The 16173-nt window shown below is 61.8% G+C and overlaps 2 protein-coding genes across 6 annotated transcripts in view; both read left to right on the top strand.

The window, feature by feature from the left end:
* TMEM278 (transmembrane protein 278) overlaps nucleotides 1-1851 on the top strand; it is a 6814-nt gene extending 4963 nt beyond the window's left edge. For all 4 annotated transcript variants that reach the window (XM_019658600.1, XM_019658601.1, XM_019658598.1 and 1 more), the window contains exon 4: nucleotides 131-1851. In XM_019658600.1, coding sequence (XP_019514145.1) covers nucleotides 131-355 — 225 coding nt within the window. In that variant the 3' untranslated portion in view covers nucleotides 356-1851. The remainder of the gene's footprint in view (nucleotides 1-130) is intronic.
* A 5427-nt stretch (nucleotides 1852-7278) lies between these two features.
* On the top strand, nucleotides 7279-12538 carry VWA1 (von Willebrand factor A domain containing 1). 2 transcript variants are annotated; one of them, XM_019658533.1, is made up of 4 exons: nucleotides 7279-7450; nucleotides 8595-9152; nucleotides 10875-11153; nucleotides 11234-12538. In XM_019658533.1, the coding sequence occupies exons 1-4, from the start codon at nucleotides 7378-7380 to the stop codon at nucleotides 11572-11574; spliced, it is 1251 nt and encodes a 416-aa protein (XP_019514078.1). In that variant the 5' UTR covers nucleotides 7279-7377; the 3' UTR covers nucleotides 11575-12538. The 2 variants fall into 2 exon arrangements, with proteins under 2 accessions (XP_019514078.1, XP_019514079.1); XM_019658534.1 differs by lacking the exon at nucleotides 11234-12538 and having other exon boundaries at nucleotides 8990-9152; nucleotides 10875-10999.
* Nucleotides 12539-16173: the final 3635 nt, after the last annotated feature.

Below are 16173 nucleotides of genomic sequence, written 5' to 3'. Positions count from 1 at the left end.
CTCCCTGGCCCCGCCCCTGGCCTCGCCCCTCCTGACCACCCATCTGACCCCACCCTATCCTCCAGTCCAGCTGCTGCCTGCCCCACCCCGCCCACACCCCGCCCCTCTTGACAGACCGCTCCGCCCGCAGGTCCACCCGGCGCCGCACCCCGCGTGCCGCTCGCTGCTCTCAGACCGCAGCTCCACGACGCTTATCGTGTTGGGCTTCCTCTCACTGCCTCCACTGCTGGTACTCGCTTCGGCCGCCCGCGCCCGCCTGGCCCGATGCCTCCGCCAGCTGCTGCCTCCCCCCACTTGGAGCCCCGGACCCCGCCGCCACCCCGACGGGGAGGAGCAGCTCTGCGCCTGGTTGTGACCCCCCAGAGGCCCTCCAAAGGACCCGAGACCTCCAAATACAAGAAGGCCCCCGAATTCCCCTGGTGACCCCCATAAGGTGGCCCCACTGGCGAGCTCAGGCTCTGCGTCTAGGTCCGGCGGGGATATCGTGCGCGTGCCTCGGGGCTCGTGCGTAGTGCTCGGAGTAGCCACGAGATGGCACCGGACTCCCTCGGACCGAGGTTGGCCCTTCCCCACCCCCGCAGGCACCCCTGCTGCCAGAGTGGCTGGGAAGCCCCTAGGCGGAGAAATGGCTCTCCGAGAAGGGGCCAGGCTCCGAAAGGCGGCCTACCTGGCGTCTGCCCTGAGCTCCCGCTCCCGCACAGAGGGCTGCCCCTGTGGGCTCCCATGTCTGGTCAGTCAGCCGGCCTCCAGCGAGTTCCAGAGGTGGTGAGACTTCCACACTTCACCACAGCACGTGTTTCCAGAAGCTCAGTGGGGCCAGCAGTCCCAGGGCTTGCGGGGCTCAGCCTGTGACCATGGTCAGGGCTCATTCTGAGACCCAGATTAACACTGACATAGGCACCAGAGTGATGGCTCAGTGTGTTGCCTCTGGATAATTTTAAGGTATCTGTCTTTCACATTTTGAAATTTCTAGTTGTGGATATGTCCTTAATTATCCATTTGGTCTATGGGGTGTTTCCCGTTCCTAAGGATTCTATTTCATCCGTTCTGGAGAATTCTCAGTCATTATCTCTTCAATTCGGCCTCTCATTCATTGTATGTATGCTTTCTTGGGGAACACCTATCAAATGAATGCTTCACCTTTTCCTTTTAACTCCATATCAGCTCATCTCTCTTTCATGTTTTCCATCTCATTGTCTCTCTGTGCTGCATTCTGGACAATTCCTTCATCTCCCTCTTCCAGTTCACTAAGGCATCTGCTGATTAACTCATGCATTCAATTTTAAATTATTATACTATACTTAAAAGTTATACTTGCTTCTTTTTCAAATCTGAGCATTTTTTATGGTCTCTTGGTGGCATGCTCAAGTTTTGGTTTCCAGCTTCAATTTCTTGAACATTTCACATCGAGTTTTTTAATATTCTGTACCTAACAATACCTAACAATTCCGATATCTTAAGTCTTTGGGGGTCTACATTTGTTGTGTTGTTTCTGCTGGCTCTCACTAATAGCATATTGTTTCCTTGAATGTTTGATAATTTTTTTTTGCTAGCCCATATGTGTGAAAATTCTGAGGCCATGAGCGCCCACCAGCCTGGCCCCCATTAGGTCCTGCCCTGGTAGTCCTTTTGCAGTGGCCACACTGGGGTCCCTGACTACGGTGTGGCTCCCAGCACTGCGTCCGGGACACTGCTGCTTTCCCATTTGCCTTCTTGCATCATCCTGGTTTCTGCTCATTCTTCTGCTTATTTATTTACTTTCAGTGTTTAATTGGGGGGGGGCGGTATTTGGAGATATTTGCTTCCTTGTAAGGCCAGCAGTGTATTAAAATGTGTACCGCTTATAACTGATCCAGAGTCTAGTGGTAGCTACAGGGCCTAGTAAAGGATCTAGCCAGCAGGACTTCGCCTGGGACCAGCTGGGTTGGGGCTCAGATATGCCCAAAGGTCAGAGCTCAGGGTGGGACCAGGGTCAGGGCTTACTCCATGGCCTTGAGCAGAGCGTGGTGTGTGGCTGGCTCGGGCCCAGCAGGAATGCTCCGGGTTTTCCAGTCGTCTGTGCCCAGCTCTGATGCCTTTCCCCGTCAGACAGGAGCCTGGCCAGCCGCCCAGCTGCCAAGGATAGCTTCCCCTGATCCAAGGCCGCCTCCCTTCCCTCCTGCCCACGGCTGGAGGATGAGGACTCTCCTGAGGATCCTCCTGGCCCCGGTGTCATCAAAACAACAGCTGGGCCTGTGAGGGTGGGGAGCCATGGTGGGGCGCTCAACTGCCTGGGCCTGCGGAGTTCCTATGGTGTTGTACAGTGTCCCAGGCCACCCCTGAGGCCCCAGGGAAGTCCTGCCTCAGCCCCAGTTCTGCCCCACCTGCTCACAAAAGGAACACCTGTGGGGGACTGTGGGAGGTTCACAGGAGGGACCTAGGGGTCTGCTTTTAGAGAGCCAGCTGTCAGGGAAAGCGGAAACTGCGTGCTGGGGGCCAGGGGCTGGCCCACCAGAGAGGACCAGAAACATGCCTCTGTGCCCTGGGGGGTGGCACAGGAGGACCCTCCATTCTTTTATGTGTTCTAGCTGGTATTCCTTATCTTCCACCATCTGGACAGGCTCCTGGTAACGGGGATGGGGGCCTGGCCTTCCAGCCACAAAGCTCCCCCTCAAGGCCTGTCATTCAGATGACCTTCTCAGCCTTTCTGTCCTGCCTGGGCAGGACCCCACCTGGACCCACAAATCTCTACCTCTAAACCTTTGCCCAGAGCCCATGACAGAAGCCCCTTTCGGGCCCTCAGCCCCCCAGGACCAGCTCCCATCCTGATGGAGCTTCTGCTCCCCTCCCCCAAGAGCCCTCTCATCCCTCTCCTGCAGATCTAGGAGCACTGACCTCGACCCCCCTCCATCCATCCAGGGGCCGAACTCCTCAGAAAGCAGTCGCTGATCTACTGGACAGGGGGTGGGGTGGGGCTTTGATGGCTTTCTCCCCACCCAGGTGCCCAGGCCTGTGCCCTGTAAAAGTGTGCCTGGCTGTAGGGGCCTCCACGCACCTGTGTGTGCATTGTGTGTGTGTGCACATGCATGCGTGTGGGTGCCTGTGTGTGCAGGTGTGCCTGTTCAGGCTTGTGCATGCATGCATCTGTCCTGTCTGCCTCCCTTCACGCCTTGGGTGGGGGCATTGTCCCGACCCCCCCACATGCATGGAGACTCTGCCAGTTCCCCTGACCTGCTCAAGGTCATTTATTCATTCACGAACTATTTCCTGGGAGCTTGGGCATCTGCAGGCACGCCCTTGGACAGCACAGCGGTGAGCAGCTAGGAGGCGGCAAGGGATTTGGGTATTTCCAACCCTCCAGCTTGGGGCCCAGTGTGAGCCCTGCCCCGCACCCTGCTTGTGGGCCTGGCAAGGGGTACTGGGCAGGACCTGAGCTGGGGTGTGTGGGCTGGGTGGGAACAGGCAGGGCCTCGCACTGGCTCTGAGGTCTAAGGCCCCTGCTCCCTGGGTCCCACCCCCACCCCCACCTCTGGGGAGTCCCCCACAAGGCGGACACCGGTCTGTCCCTCCCTGCTCTCTCCTTCCCTGTGCAAGCCTATGGGGTCCCTGTCTGGGGCTACAGCAGGATGCGGTGGTCACCTCCCTGTTACAGAGGGTTCTAGCAGAGGGAACCAAAGCTAGGGGATCCCACTTTGGGAGGACACCACTGTTCGTTCCCTTCACAGACCAAAAACCCAGGAGTGCTCTGGATGCTGTCCTTCCCCTCTGCCTCCCGCCGCTGCCCATTAGGCTCTGCCTCTGACAGCAGCTACCTGGGCATCTTCTTGGAGCACCCACCCTACCCCTGCACATGCCATGGGCCCTTGCCTGACATGACGGCCCTACAGCCTGAGCCCACCCTTTCTGCCCCCCAGGCCTCCTTACTGCTCTCACACACTGGCCAGCCCCCGCCCCAGGCTCTTAGCACTTTCTGTAGCTCCTGTCCCCCTGGTCTGATGTGGCCTCGCCCTCCATGGGGAAAATAAACAGACTTGCATCTTTGCAAGCATGCCACTGCCCCTTCTAACCCTTCTCCCAGCAGGGCTGGGAGGACAGGGGATCTGCCCAGGGCTAGCGTGTCCCCATTATACAGAATGTGGCATGTGGCCAGGCCCAGCACAGAGGTGATGGATGAATCCAGACAGGGTGGCACCCCGCCTTCATCCCTGCCACCCTGACAGGGTATCTGGATAGGGGTCAGCTGTGGGGCCATAGGGGTGCAGGCCTGGGCTCCTGGGGAGAAAGAGGCCGGGACCTGCAGACCCCCAGGACCGGTCCTTAGGCCCTGGCACATCCCTGACCACAAACAGGCAGGTGGAGTCTAGAAGAATGTGTGAGTCGAGCAGCTGGGTGGGGAGAGGAAGGGGACTTTGGGTCCTGCTGTTTTTGGGTGCCCCCTCCCTCTGTCCCACTTACTGTGGGGTGGGGTCAGGGGGCCTTGGCCCACAGCAGCCACCCCCCTTTCATTTCTGTCCCTGTTCCATCCCCTGGTGGGTACGTGTGTAAGATGCCAACAACATGAAAATCACTGTGGATGGGGACAGGATCAGCCCCATCTGCCCCTTAGGCCCAGCAAAGTGCTCTAGGCTGGGGTCAAGGGTGGGGTTGGAGGCCCCAGGAGCTGCCCTTTTCCCTGGGGTCAACATGACCACAGTGGGCTGGGGACAAAAGGCCCTTCTTCTCTGCAGAGGCCTGGATTGTGCGGAGGAGGAAGCCTTTTGAGGACCGGGTGGGGGTAGGGGTGGTGCCTGCAGACAGCAGTGTCCCAGGGTTTCCTGGAACCCCCTCCACCTGCTTGTAGACAGACAGGCGGGGTCAGCCAGCTCCGGGAAGTGATGTGTGGAGAATCCCAAGCGGGCCAAGGCCATGAGGCAGCGCTGCCTCAGCTGGGCTGCTCCTTCCTCCTGGTCCCCAGGATGCCAGGACCAGGCAAGGGCTGGGCCTGGGGGAGGGAGCGGCCTGAGGGCCGGGGCCTGCTGTGTCCCGGCTCTTTCCCTTCTCTGTCTGTCCCCTTGCCCCCAGTCTGTCTTCCTTCTGAGACGAGCTTTCCGGGCCATTATATTTGTGCTTCCTCTGGCGTCTGTCTCAAGCTCAGCCCCGGCCCTGACCGCTACACCCCTGGCTGACCCCCACACTCCCTGGGGACTCTCTCTCTGCCCATTCTTCCCTGGGGGGGGGGCGTGCAGGACACAAGAATGAGACTTGCCTTCACGGTGGTGACAGGGGTAGTGTGGCAGCCGGCCAGCTAGAGCAGAGCAGATGGGAGGCAGGGGGAGTCTTCTGTGGGTCAGGTGAGAGCTCGGCATGGGCAGCAGTGACTCCGGGCAGAGATGAGGAGGAGCTCTGGGCCAGGGCAGGTGGCAGAGCCCAGGAAAGGCTGGGTGGAGGCCCAGGCTGGGCCTCCTACCCTGTCTCCCTCAGACGGGGAGGCTGGAGGGAGGAGGCAGCTGCTTCCTCGAGGGCCTGAGTCCTGGCCAAGAAGACCCGCTCAGTTTTTCCAGAAGGGACGGAAACTTCCTCGTCAGCCCAGCAACACAAGCCTTGGTGTGACTGTGGGCCCGCCCGCTGAGCAGGAGTGGGGACAAGTGGGGAGGTTGCTGCCTTGCCACGGGGGTGGGGGGAACCCCCCTTGGCCCAGCTCCCTGCCCCAGGCAGGTGGGTGCCCAGGGAGATGGAGGATGAAAGGAGAAGTGTCGGACGCGTCTACACGGGCGTGCTACCCCCCAGGGCCCCTGGGGGAACTCCCTGCTGGACGCCTGGGCCTCCTCCAGCTGCTGCTGTTGCCTGATCCTGGCCTCCACTCACAGTCCCCATCTCCACAGCAGCCCTGGTCAGCCTTGAGTGCTGGAAGGCTGGGGGCCACCCAGGGCCCCTCTGGGCAGCACACGCTGGACTTCGGGGGCCCAAGCCCACCACTCCCCACAGGGCCCAGGCGGAAGCACCGGGCAGCCGAGGCCTGAGGTCTGTGGAGTGGAGCCAGCACTGTCACTGCCAAGATTCCCGGCAAGGGGTGGGAGCGGCGGGGACACAGTTCTCGTTTTGTTCCTGCCCCAGCTCCTCAGGCTCAGCTGAGCCACTTCCTTTTTTAGGCAAAGTAGAGCTCAGCCTGTTTCATGGCCTGCATCTTACCTGCCAGAAAGGGAGGAAGGAACACCATTGAGTCCCACACTTCCTCCTCCCAGAGCATCCCCTGGGGAGGGAGAAAAGGGAGGGGACATCCTGGCAGAGACGCCCCCACCCCCCGGAGTTCCCCCCCAGTTCCGCAGGGATGAGTGGCTGGGAAAGGGCAGTAGTTTCCCAACAGGAAGGCATCTTAGGAGTGAGGGGTCGGGCTCTCCTGGACCTCAGCTCCTGCCCAGGGAACACTGTCCCGCCCCACCGAAGGGCAGGACATCCGCCCTGGGGGAGCTAAGTGCCCCTTGGGATGCTTCATGCAGCCAGCCACCTCTGGTCTGGCCTAGCCAAGATCTCAGGACACAAGGCTCACCCGTGGGTCCCTCCGGAGCGAAGCTCCAGTGGGTCGCTGGGGGTCTGTCCTTAGTCCTGGAGCTAGACCTCAGCCTGGGCCCTGGGCCCCTCATTGGGCAGGGTATCGGGACAGCAACAGGCCTTGCATGGTCACCCCGGACAGGGCCTGAAGCAGCAATCTCCAACTCCCAAGAAGCCAGGTAGGGTAGGGGTTTTATGTCCCCCAAGAAGCCCCTCCTCAAGTGTCACAGGCTTCTGTCCTACTTCCAGTGCTCTGGGTCCTTTCTAATTTCAGCCCTTCCAATCCCTGTTACTCAGTCCTGGGGACACAAGTCCCAGCCCCCAGACACTTTCCCCTCTCTCAGCCCTGTAGTCTAGTCCAGGCCAGGGCCTGGGCTTTGATGGGGGTACATTGTTCTTGGTGTCACTCCCACCCTCTCACACCCCTGGGTCCTCTTGGGCAGCGCTTCAGGGATTGATTCCCAGCACTGCAGAGACGTGGGCTGTGGGCCTGGGAATGATCCGGCTTGGTGGGTCCTTGTCGTCTCCTGGCTGCGGGCAGGGGGCAGGGCGCACCCCACGGCCTCACAGTCGGAAAGGGAGATGCAGCGCGTGTGTGCATACAGGCCCACGAGTGTGTGCCTCGGTCACATCTCGGTGAGCGCTGGGTGTTGCTGTTCGTCTGGGTCCTCCGTGCGCGCGCCTCCCCGGAGCCTGCGTCTCGGTGCGCGGCTGAATGCGCGCACCGGGGCGGGGCCTCGACGGGCGGGGCCTCTAGGGGGCGGGGTCGTGGTCCGGCCAGTGCGGAGGCGCGCGTTGCCGCCCAGGAGCGAGCGAGCGAGGGAGCTAGCGGCGAGAGGACACCCAGCGCGCCCCGTCCGGTCGCGCACGATGCTGCCCTGGACGGCGCTCGGCCTGGCCCTGAGCCTGCGGCTGGCGCTGGCGCAGAGCGGCGCAGAGCGTGGTGAGTGCGGCGCACGGCGGGGCCGGACTCCGGCGCCCCCTTCACTCCCCGCCGCCTGCGCGGGGCGGTCGCTCTTCTTACGCGGCCACGGGTTGGCGGCGGCCCGCGGGGTACCCCACCCACCTGTGGCGGGCGGGCTCAGGTGCCCCTGGCGGCTCGACGAGCGCCGGGTCTTGAGGCCGCTGTCTGCCTTGTCGGCATCTCCGCCGGATCGTGGGGCCTGGACGGGAGGGGGAGGTGTCAGGGAGGCTGTCCCTTCCTCAGTTTCCCTCTCCTTGGAATGACCCTTAGTAGAGGGATAACAAGAAGGCTGGAGTCGCCCCACCGAAATGGGGAAAATTGAGGCCGCAAGGCCCATTCCAGAAACAAGGCACCCCAGTCCATGGCCCAGTGGTAGAGGAGAGCATCTGCCAACCCCCCAGGGGTGCTGGGAGGAAGGGGGAGGCCGGGAGGCGCTGGTGGAACCCTCAGGCTGCTGTATCGAGTAACTTGCTTCCTGGGTCCAGATGGAACAGAAGATGGGGGCCAGGGGAGGGGTGATATCATCTGTAAGTGGGGATAAGACTCCAGCCTGGCCTTCTGGACTGTGGGAGGGGCTGCGATCAGCGCTCTGTCTCCTCCATACTTGCACCTCCCCCCTCCAGTCGCCCCAGTTGCTTTGCGCCCGCCTCCCCCATGCCCCACCTGTTGCCTTACCTGGAAGCTGAGCTGTGTGGCTGCACTTCAGCCTGGGGGCTGCTTCTCTGGAAGACAAGCCTAAGGGAGGAGCCCCTCACCTGCCACTCCTGAGGATTGGGCCTGTGGCTCCAGCCTGTGTGCAGTCTGCTTAAGAAAGGGAGAGTGGGGGCTTGGAGGGGTCAGCTCTCCTTTACAGATGAGGTATGAGCCCAGAGAGCTCCCCAGGTGTATGGTCAGGGTTCAGAGCTGGGATTCACTGAGCGTGGGCCTCTTGTTGGCTCAGGGCCCCTCTGCCCCCAGGGCGCCACCCCCAGGACCTTTGGGGTGGGACTGAGCAGGCTTTCAGGGCCTGCTTGGGTGAAGGCAAGCACCAGCTTAGGGAAAGCTCAGGCCCTGGGGGTTCTGCCCTGGGTGGGGAGCTGTCTGGGGCCACCACCTGGGGCTGAACCCTCCCCCTCTCTCCCAGGTCCCCCAGCGTCAGCCCCCCAGGGGGACCTGCTGTTCCTGTTGGACAGCTCGGCCAGCGTGTCTCATTATGAGTTCTCCCGAGTTCGGGAGTTTTTGGGGCAACTGGCAGCCCCGCTGCCCCTGGGCCCTGGGGCCCTGCGTGTCAGCCTGGTGCACGTCAGCAGCCAACCACACACCGAGTTCCCCTTCAGCCAGCACAGCTCAGGTGCGGCTGTACAGGATGCCATACGTGCTGCAGCCCAGCTCATGGGTGACACCAACACTGGCCTAGCGCTGGCATACGCCAGGGAGCAGCTGTTTGCTGAAGCGGCGGGTGCCCGGCCGGGGGTGCCCAAGGTGCTGGTGTGGGTGACAGATGGCGGCTCCAGCGACCCCGTGGGGCCCCCCATGCAGGAGCTGAAGGACCTGGGCGTCACGGTCTTCATCGTCAGCACTGGCCGTGGCAACCTCCTGGAGCTGTCGGACGCCGCCTCGGCCCCTGCTGGGAAGCACCTGCACTTCGTGGATGTGGACGACCTGCACATCATTGCGCAGGAGCTGAGGGGCTCCATTATGGGTAGGTGGGCTGCGATGGGCAGGGCCTGGGGGCCCCCCAGCTAGGAACTCAGGAGGAGAGCTGGAGTGAGACTTCAGGAGGAACTCGTGTGCCTGGAGCAGGGTCCCGGGGCTGCAGGACAGTGGTGCTTCCTGTGGTTCATGGGGAGGTGACAGTGTGCGCCTGGTGTGCCCCACCACCTGGACTGTGGAGGGACAGAGGGGCAGGCCTGTGTGAACAACTCCAGGTGGGGCTCTCTGCTGCCTGACCCAGCTCAGCCCAGGGCTGGAGGCCCCTCAGAGTGCTGGGCCTGTGTGGGCCCAGGGGCCGAGGGCTGCACTGGTGGGAAGCAGCTAAGTGGAAGAAAGAGGAAGGAGGTTCCAAGCCTGGGCACTCTGCAGATGGCAGCATGTGCCCCTGGACGTGTGCCAGGGCCCACAGTGCCTGGAGAGGGGAGAGCCAGGTCAGGAGGGGCCAGGACTGCCCCCCACAGTTACTTGCCTCCGCACTTCCCCTTCGGGTGAGGACACCTATGGAAGCTTTGAGTGGGTTTGCATTGCAGGCGGGTGTGGGGACTGTTGGATCCTGGAGAGGAGACCAGACCAGGGAGGGCCCGCTGTAGGAGCTAGCAGCTCCCCACAGACTTGCTTCTGCAGCCCTGATCCAGCCAAACCCCACAGGGGGAGGGGCTGGAAATAAAGGGCCTGGTCACTGGCTCTGCCTGCTCCAGCCACTGAAAAGTGCCACTAGCCCCAGGGTCTTCCCAAGTCTCTGCCTGTGAATTAATCATCCACCCCAAACCAGAAGCAGTTGTTAGACTGTGGGTTGTAGAGAGGTAGAGGGTCCTTCCGAAGATTTCCACCAGGGACACCTGGCCTCTGGTTGCCTCCACTGTAGCTGAGCCTGGAAGGGAGAGCAGCAGAAAAGGCAAGCAGCTGGACAGGAAAAACGGAGGCTGCAGGGCAGTCAGGCAGGGTGCGGGCCTCCTGGGATTGGGAGTGGGTGTGAGTGTGGGGGATGGGCAGGAGAGTGAGTGCCAGGCAGGCAGTTGGGGCAGCCAGCATTAAGGGAAGAAGCATCAGAATGGAGACGGGCTTAACCCTGCCCAGACATGTACCAGCCATATGCGCCTGCACGGTCACTCGGATAGCTCAGGGGTAGTGCATGCTTAGGGTCCCACTTTGGGGGGGTCACACTCTCCTGGGGACCTGAGGCAGGCAGTAACCCCAGCCCCAGGTCATGGAGTTGTCACATCCCACGGCCTCTCAGGGCATTCCCTGGTGGCCTCCCATCTCCTGGCTTCACCCCGCTTTGCCCTGACTATCCAGACTGAAGCTGAGCCCAGATCCTGTGCTGGCCACTCAGGCTGGATAGGGGGCTGGTCCTCTGTTCTCAGACATCACCTTGGGCCCTGCCACCTTTGAGTGGCCCTTGTCTAGGCCACTGCACACTGGGTGGGCAGTGGCCCAGATAGCTTCCCAGTGGTCTGGTCTGGGTTTGGGGCTGAGGCAGGCAGGGAAACTCCTGATGGGGCTGGATGTGGCGGCTGCACTCCTGTCCTTCCCCCAGCCGCGTAAAGGTTTTGAGTATTATTAGCATCTGCGGGGCGTGGTTGAAGCTGGCCTGACTCCCCAGTGCTCCTGTTCCCTGCATCCCATGGGGTCTTCCCTGAGTCAGCAGTCAGGGCCCCAGGACTGGACACGAGGAGGTGACCTTGGTTCCCTGATGCCCTGTCACCCACAGACGCAATGCGGCCACAGCAGCTCCGTGCCTCTGAAGTCACATCCAGCGGCTTCCGCTTGGTGTGGCCGCCCCTGCTGACTGCCGACTCTGGCTACTACGTGTTGGAGCTGGCACCCAGCGCCAAGCCAGGGACCGCGCGTCGCCAGCAGCTGCCGGGGAACGCCACAGGGTGGGCCTGGGCCGGCCTGGACCCCGACACAGACTACGACGTGGCGCTGGTGCCAGAATCCAACGTGCACCTCGTGAGGCCGCAGCACCTGCGGGTGCGCACGCTGCCGGGTGAGGCGGGGCGCGGGGGCGCGGGCGGGCGCGGGGGCGTGGCCGTGGCCCCCACCCACTCATGGGCGCTTCCCCCGCAGAGGAGGCCGGGCCAGAGCGCATCGTCATCTCACACGCCAGGCCCCGCAGCTTGCGGGTGAGCTGGGCCCCGGCGGTGGGCCCGGCTGCCGCGCTCGGCTACCACGTGCAGTTCGGGCCTTTGCGAGGCGGCGCGGCGCAGCGCGTGGAGGTGCCCGCGGGCCACAACAGCACCACGCTTCAGGGCCTGGCGCCCGGCACCGCCTACCTAGTTACGGTGACGGCGGCCTTCCGCTCCGGCCGCGAGAGGGCGCTGTCAGCCAAGGCCTGCACGCCCGACGGCGAGCGCAGCCGCGCCCCGCGTCCTTCGCTGCCGCCGGGGGCGGGGGGCCGGGGGCCGTGAGCTGGCTGCCCCGCCTACTCGAGGGCCCCTTCTCCCGAACCCGGTGGGGAGGCGCCCGCCGCCTAGACCAGGGTCTTGTCCTGGGGGGGTGGGGGTGCGGGCCGGGCCTCTGCCCCGCGGCTACTCCGCGGGGCTCCCAAGCCCTCTCCCCGCGGCCGGAGCCGGCGTCTGCCTTCCAGGACGCGGGGTTCGCCCGACTCCGCGGCCTAACTCCGCTGCAGCTCTGGCAGCAGAGCTTACCATTGCGACTCCATACCCTGGCAGACCCAGAGCGGGGCACTTCGTGGTGTCCTTCGGGCAGGATTTAGCGGGGAGATGGATAGGGAGTCTGGGGGCGGGTTGAGAACATCAGACCCAGGACTGGCCCTCGCCCTGGACCGGAGGGCAGCCTGTCTGGCAGCCGGACCTCCCACTTGTGTGAAGGGACAGTCGTGTGAGAGAGGTTGGCCCAGATGGCCGCTGCGGTTCTGGATGTTGATAGAAGGTGGATGGGGGAAGGGGAGGAGTGCTGGGCGGCTGACGGTGTGGTAGTGGTTGGTGGGTAGAAAGGTGGCCTTTACCAGGACACTCAGCTGGCGTGCGGGCAGTGCCTGCCAGGGACAGTGGCCCTGCCTTCCTGCCCAGGATCCTGATGGCCCAGCTACAGGCACCTTTTGCGAGGACCAAAGCCTGGCATTCAGGACCCTGCAGACAGCACGGGCAGGGAGCCTCCCCTTGCTCCTGGGTGGGTGGGCTTCCATTTGGGGGCGAGGATGAACAAGTGTTCCCTGGGTGGGTTCACCCCAGGATTCTCTACATATTCTGCCACCCCTCCCCCACCACAACTTGACTATTCTGGGGCCACCAAACAAGTCCCAAGGGCAGGCAGCACTGCTGCCCCCAGCGCCACCAGGCACGTCGTCCTCTGCCTCTTTCCCACTAACGTCTCACACTTTAAAATACAGTAAATCAGACGTAAACTGAGCCCTGCAGTCTCCTTAGAATGCTTTCCTCCTTGTCAAACACTGCAGCCCCATAAAAGGGCCTGGGTGGATGACCCGTGTTGCACCTGCTGGGGAAAAGAAAGGGGAGCCTTCTGTGACCCCTCCATGTACTTCCTCTTCAGAGTATCCTGGCCCATTTCTGTGGGCAGGGATTCTGAGGTTTGGATGGGGCGGTTGTTGGAACGCTGGGGACAACGGCCTGGGTCTGCGGGGGCTGCCCCACCCGTTTCGGCCAGGGCTCAGGACTGGGGCCGCGGCGCCCTCTGCTGGCAAGGCGACGCCTTCAACGGCAGTTTGAGTTTCCCTCATGACAACCACCACAGGGGCCTGGGTGGGTGGATGGTGTGTGTGTGTGTGTGTGTGTGTCTGTCTGTCTGTCTGTCTGTCTGTCTGTCTGTCTGTCTTCAAGCTCTGAGCATCACGTGCCCCTGGTGTCCCTTACCCAGGTGCCCAAGACCTGCACTGCCCACTAGTTCAGTGTGCTTAGCGTTCGTGGGGGCCCACTGTGTGCCACGCCAAGGTTTGCCTATGTGACCATGGCACAAGACAAAGTCCCCCGCCCTTCCTATGTGAGCAGAGTGGGGATTGGGACTAAGGTGGTGGGTCCAAGGCCCCAGGGCAGATGGCAGTGCCTGGTTATGCCAGACTTGGTCGGGGGGGCTGCTGTCAGGTGTGTGTTGGGTTTCTCCATGTCCCTCAACTCCACTGAGTCAGGCTCAGGGAGCCTGAGTGGGACTGGCCTGTGTGCACTGCAGGCTTGTGCTTACAACCTGCTTGGTGGTCAGCAGGCAGCCGAGGGTCAGAGACTCCTAAGAGCACAGAGGCTGCCCTGACCTCAGGCTGCTGGGTGTGAACAGCAGGGCCCCACGTGGCATTGACCAGTGAGGGGAACCCTCCTTAGGCCTGGGCCTTGGGCCTGATCTGCCCCTAAGAGGCAGAATTCCCCCCATGCAGGGCCATGTCCCCCACGCGGACCCACCTTCCACACTGAGCCCCCGTCTGGCTGGCAGGTCCCTTCCTAACGGCTCAGTCACACACTTGAGACAAGTTGACTGATGAGCTCCTTCTCCCCCAAACACGCTCAAACCCCAAGAGAGGGCAAAGTGGTTCAGACACTGCCTACCCCTGCAAGAGGCTCTGGCTTCACCACATCTCTGCTGGATGCTGAGGCCCAGTGAGGGGCCCCCACTTCCATCTCTGTGCCAAAGAATGCGTCTCCTGAGAGCCCTCATCCTGGATACACCGCCCTTTGCACCGTCCCAGGCAGTTCTTAAAGGCCTTTGAGTCTGGGTCACATCTGCTCCCTTTCCTCTTCACTGACACATGGGTCCTAAGTCCTCTGGGTTGGGGCCCTGACTGATGACTGCCAGGACTGACACAGGCCACTTGGTACGGCAGCTGTAGGCTTCCCCACATGTCCCTGAAAAACAGCATGGGCTGTACTGGGTTTGCTTCTGGTTGAAGACTATCCTCGCAGCAGGCAGGCATTCCTGTGGCTGGGAGGGGACCCCACAGGGAGGGTCCTCCAGCAGCATGGGGGCCGTGCTCATGTGGGAGCTGCTGTCACATCTGTGTGGGTCCTGAGGAGGAGTCCAGCATTCACCACAGCTGTGCCTCTATTCACCCTCCCTGGGGCCTTCACTGCAGGTGGGGGCTCGCTGCGAAGGCCAGCCTGGGTGGTTCTCCAGCTCCTGAAGCCCTTGCACAAAAGCTGTCTGCGAGGAGGCTGGTAGTACCTAAGGCCTGGAGCCCAAGTCTCTGGGAAGTGGGGTTTCCACCAGTGGGTGATGCAGCCAGCTCATGACTCAAACAGTTTTTCCATGGCGTCATCCCCATGAGATGGACACACCAGTCCTTACAGCCTCCAGCTGGGGAGAGGGGATAGTTCCGGGAAAGCAAAACTCAAGTGCACCAGATATGTGCTGCTTTTGCTCTGCGATGAAACATTTTCTTCCAACGTCCATTAAAACAAAAAATGCCAGTGGAAATCGTACATCTTAGAAGTGAGTATGATTGACATGGGGGCACAGCGAGACCCTGCCCCTGGGTCCCAGCCCCAGCAAAGGGTGGGGGTAGGAGTAGCTTCTGGCTGCCAGCCCTCAGGGGTCGGGGGCAGATGGGGGGCTCCTGAACCTGCTGCCATTCTTGGGAAGGGGAAGGGTGAGGTCTCCTAGGCAGGAATGGGTAGGGCGGGGGCAACACTAATGCATTCTCATTAAAACACCTGCCACGAGGCCGGCTGAGTGGCGCGATGGTTAAAAACTGGCTTGGGATGCCAGAGGGCCCCGGTTCGGATCCCACATATGAGGGCCAGTGACACTGCCCTCCACAGCTAAGATGCTGAACAACAGCTCAACCTGGAGCTGGGCTGCCGTGAGTCGCCGGCGACGGCGTAGGCTGCAGCCCCTGTGGCAGTGGGTTGCCATGGGCTACCGTATGTAGCCAGCAGCCAGCGTGAGCGGCCAGCAGCCGCCGTGAGCGGCCGTCCAGAAGCCGGTGACTGATCTGCCTCGCCCGGGAAGAGCGCAATGATGGTGCCAACTTGGGCCAGTGAAGCAACGTCCTCCACAACTAGACTGAAGAACAAAAGGACAGCAACTTGTCTGTTCCCCTTCCCCCAATTCCCCAGCACTGTTCCCATCCCCAATTCCCCAATAAAAAAAATCTTAAAAAAAAACACCTGCCACGAATTGCCCATGTTTCAGAAGTGCAGGTGAACTCACCTGTGAGAAATGATAGCGCCTTAGCCACAGATGGGAGAGCTTTGTGGGAAGAAAAGGCCCCAACCTCACCAGGTGTGGGGACAAGCACAGGAAGAGAGTGGGAGGCCAGCAGTTTGCCTGAGCCCCTGACCACACATCCACGGGACTGGAGGCCACAGTGCACCTGCCCTGGTGCCCCACATGGGGTGCACAGTGCTGCCCATGCAAGAGGGTGAGAGCCAGGAACTTAGTTTCCCATGAGGCTGGGGCCCAGGCCAGTCCCTGTCCCTGCCACCTCTTCTGCACCAGGGCCAGTTTCTGCTAGACACGAAAGTCTCTGGGCTGGGCCACTCCCACAGGTGCCTACTCCCAGCCCCTCTCAGAGGACACCAGGGCTCCCTAAGTGGCTGTGGGGTAGGTTTGAGCGACTTGCCTCTGAAGTCTTTCCAGACTGTGCAGCTGACCTGCTTTTCTGCTGGGGGCGGGGCAGAGGTGCTGGCTCAGCCCCCCTGAAGGGCCAGTGGTGCTCACAGCATGTCTCCTGTCAGCAGGGCGGGTGGGCAACTGACTGTGCTAAGGGACCCCTACCCCGAGTGCCTCTGGGGAGGCCTGGCTGTGCTGACCTCCTGCTGGGGGGGAGGACATGGACTGGGGCATCTAAGCAGGCAGCTGCTTACCGAAATGCAAACAGTGCACAAGCCTGGAGGGGCAGTGAGCTTTGGCCCAGTCCTAAGTCCCTCTCCAGTGCTGGGTGTCCAGGCGCCGCCCACGGGGAGGAGCTGCAGGGGCCCTGCGGAGAGCTGGGAGCCCTGGTTTTATTCCCCCCTCTTTTAGCCATTTCTTTGTATTTAGTTCATGTTCAATGCACATCAGTTCCATAACATGAGAAGTCACTATGAATCAAAGCATAAATA

The sequence above is a fragment of the Hipposideros armiger genome, unplaced genomic scaffold (genome assembly GCF_001890085.2).
Source record: "Hipposideros armiger isolate ML-2016 unplaced genomic scaffold, ASM189008v1 scaffold_284, whole genome shotgun sequence".
Classification (NCBI taxonomy): Eukaryota; Metazoa; Chordata; class Mammalia; order Chiroptera; family Hipposideridae; genus Hipposideros; species Hipposideros armiger.
Note: the sequence above shows the minus strand (reverse complement) of the source record. Positions and strands in the feature narration are given on the sequence as shown.